At 61.6% G+C, this 2,571-nt stretch overlaps 1 protein-coding gene across 1 annotated transcript; it reads left to right on the forward strand.

Annotated features, from left to right (window-relative positions):
• The first annotated feature begins 479 nt into the window (after positions 1 to 479).
• CLDN3 (claudin 3) lies at positions 480 to 1,773 on the forward strand. The gene has a single exon (XM_037054773.1). It carries the CDS (start codon positions 748 to 750, stop codon positions 1,408 to 1,410), a length of 663 nt encoding a protein of 220 aa, XP_036910668.1. The 5' UTR covers positions 480 to 747; the 3' UTR covers positions 1,411 to 1,773.
• The last annotated feature ends 798 nt before the right edge of the window (positions 1,774 to 2,571 follow it).

Genomic DNA, 2,571 nt, shown 5'->3' on the forward strand with positions numbered 1-2,571 from the left:
CCCCAAGGGACAGAATTGGGCCAGAATCCGGAGCGGTGAGGGCCCCCTCAAGGGCCGGAGGGACAGAGCAGGTTTGCAGCTCCTCGCGCCGAATAGCCACGCCCACGCTACCCTTTCCAGCCCTGGGGATCCGACACTGCTGGCAGCGCCCCCTGCACCGCGCTGCCCGTGTCGAGGCCGTCGAAAAATGCGGGCGCTCGAGCCAAAAAGACTTTGACTTGCGCTCCACCCCGACCTGCCGCGAGGAATTAGTCTCCGAGCAGCGGGGAACTAGCGGCGGACTAGCAGAGAAAGAGGCAGGGGCTCGAGGCCAGGCCCCGCCCCCACCCGGCACCTCACCTCCAACCCCCAAGCCGTACGCCGCTCTACCTCCGCCCGCGCTCGGTCCAGGTGGGAAGAGGGGGCCACGTCACTGTCCCCAGGTCCGGGAGAACGCGGCTCCGCCCCTCCCGCCCCCGCCCCCAGCGTAGCGCCGGGCACAAATCTAAGACCAATTGGCCCCAGGTCGGGGCCAGCTCTGTTGACGCCGCCGCCCGCCCACAAAGCCACAGGCAGGTGCAGACGCAGACGCAGCCGCAGCGGGAGCAGTCAGCGCGGAGCCGTTAGCGAGCGCGCGGTCATCCCTTGGTTCCGTCGGGGCGTCAGACAGTCGGCGCGCCACAGTTCCTGCCGGGGCCCAGCGGCCGCGGTCCCTCGTCATCCCTGCACCCGGAGCCGCCTGGCAGAGCCGGCTTTGGATCGGCAGCCATGTCCATGGGCCTGGAGATCGGGGGCACCACGCTGGCCGTGCTGGGCTGGCTGGGCACCATCGTGTGCTGCGCGCTGCCCATGTGGCGGGTGACGGCGTTCATCGGCAGCAGCATTATCACAGCACAGATCACCTGGGAAGGCCTGTGGATGAACTGCGTGGTGCAGAGCACCGGCCAGATGCAGTGCAAGGTGTACGACTCTATGCTGGCGCTGCCGCAGGACCTGCAGGCGGCCCGTGCCCTCATCATAGTCGCCATCCTCCTGGCTGCCTTTGGGCTCCTCGTGGCGCTCGTGGGCGCGCAGTGCACCAACTGCGTGCAGGACGACACTGCCAAGGCAAAAATCACCATCGTGGCGGGCGTGCTTTTCTTGCTGGCCGCCGTGCTCACCCTCGTGCCGGTGTCCTGGTCAGCCAACACCATCGTCCGAGACTTCTACAACCCCCTGGTGCCGGATTCGCAGAAGCGCGAGATAGGCTCTGGCCTGTATGTGGGCTGGGCAGCTGCGGCGCTGCAGCTGCTGGGAGGTGCGCTGCTCTGTTGTTCGTGCCCACCGTCTGAGAAGAAATATGTGCCCTCCAAAATCCTCTACTCAGCGCCGCGCTCCGCTGGGCCAGGCACGGGCACCGGAACAGCCTACGACCGCAAAGACTACGTCTGAGGGGCAGCGGCGTTCCACCAGCCCACGCGCTGGTGCACCCACCAGTTCAGCGTGTTGCCTTGCATCGGAGACCAGCCCAGCCCAGATGTCAGACACCCCTTCGCTGAACTGCAAGGTGCCAGCCCGTCGCCCTCTTCCCCAGCTGCCACCCCTCTGCGGGCAGGGAACGGACAGTGGAGCCTGGGGACCAGTCCGCATAGACAATGAAACCTCCCCCTCTGGAGTGCGGGGTAGGGTGGCCAGGGCTACTTGCCAGCCTCTTCGAGCCCAGTCCCCAAAGCCCTTGTTGGGCAGGCACCGGCACCCTTGAAATTCTTCAAGGCCACTTGATATTCTTCAATAAAAGCCTTTCATTTTGCAGTTGCCGGCGCGCCTCCTTGTCCTGAGTGCCAGGGCTGCCGACCGGTCTCCAGACCCCTGCAAGGGTTGGTTTGGGCTGGATTCTGCTAGGGATGAAGCCTAGAGAGGGACAGAGGTTCAGTAACCAAGGAAGTGAGGTTGTAAACTGAACTGGGTGCTGGCTGGGTGGCCATTTGGCCTAGTCACCAGGGATTCAGCTGATTAAGACCCAATCTAGAGAGGCAGATGTGAGCGCACCCAGTGTGTTGTGGCAGAGAGAGCCATTTGGGTCAGGGGAGGTTGTCACGAACTCTCTTCTCCACACTGTGACTTCTGGGTTTGTGCTTGGAGCATCAGTTTTCCACAGCGTGGCTGCACACCAGAATCTCCCCTGTGCTGCATGAAAGAGCACATTCAATGCTATGATTTCATATTTGGAAAAGGCAGACAAAAAGATCTATTGTTTTTTTTGTTTGTTTTTGTTTTTGGTTTTACCAAAAGTAATGCTCTGTAGAATCTTTTCACCTGGGGGAGAGATGACAGAGGGTCCTCGTTTTCGTCCTGGGATCCTCCAGGGAGGGAAAGAGGGGAGACTCAGAACTCTTTGGTGGTAATGTGATTCTGGAGATAGACAAGTTTTGGAAGCACTGGCATCTTGGAGAAGGTGCAGGAGGTTCAGGCGGTGGGGAAGTGGGCTGGTGCCCAGGGCCAGGAAAGAGAAATTCCACATGGCTGGATAGATAGCAAGGTGAGAGGGGAAGTGTTGATGAGGCCCAGGGGCACAGAAAAGACAAAGGCCCGGGGAGCCTCTGGGGCGGAATG

This window comes from Sturnira hondurensis, unplaced genomic scaffold, assembly GCF_014824575.4.
Source record: "Sturnira hondurensis isolate 20B ecotype Veracruz unplaced genomic scaffold, ASM1482457v3 Scaffold0008380, whole genome shotgun sequence".
NCBI classification, from domain to species: Eukaryota; Metazoa; Chordata; class Mammalia; order Chiroptera; family Phyllostomidae; genus Sturnira; species Sturnira hondurensis.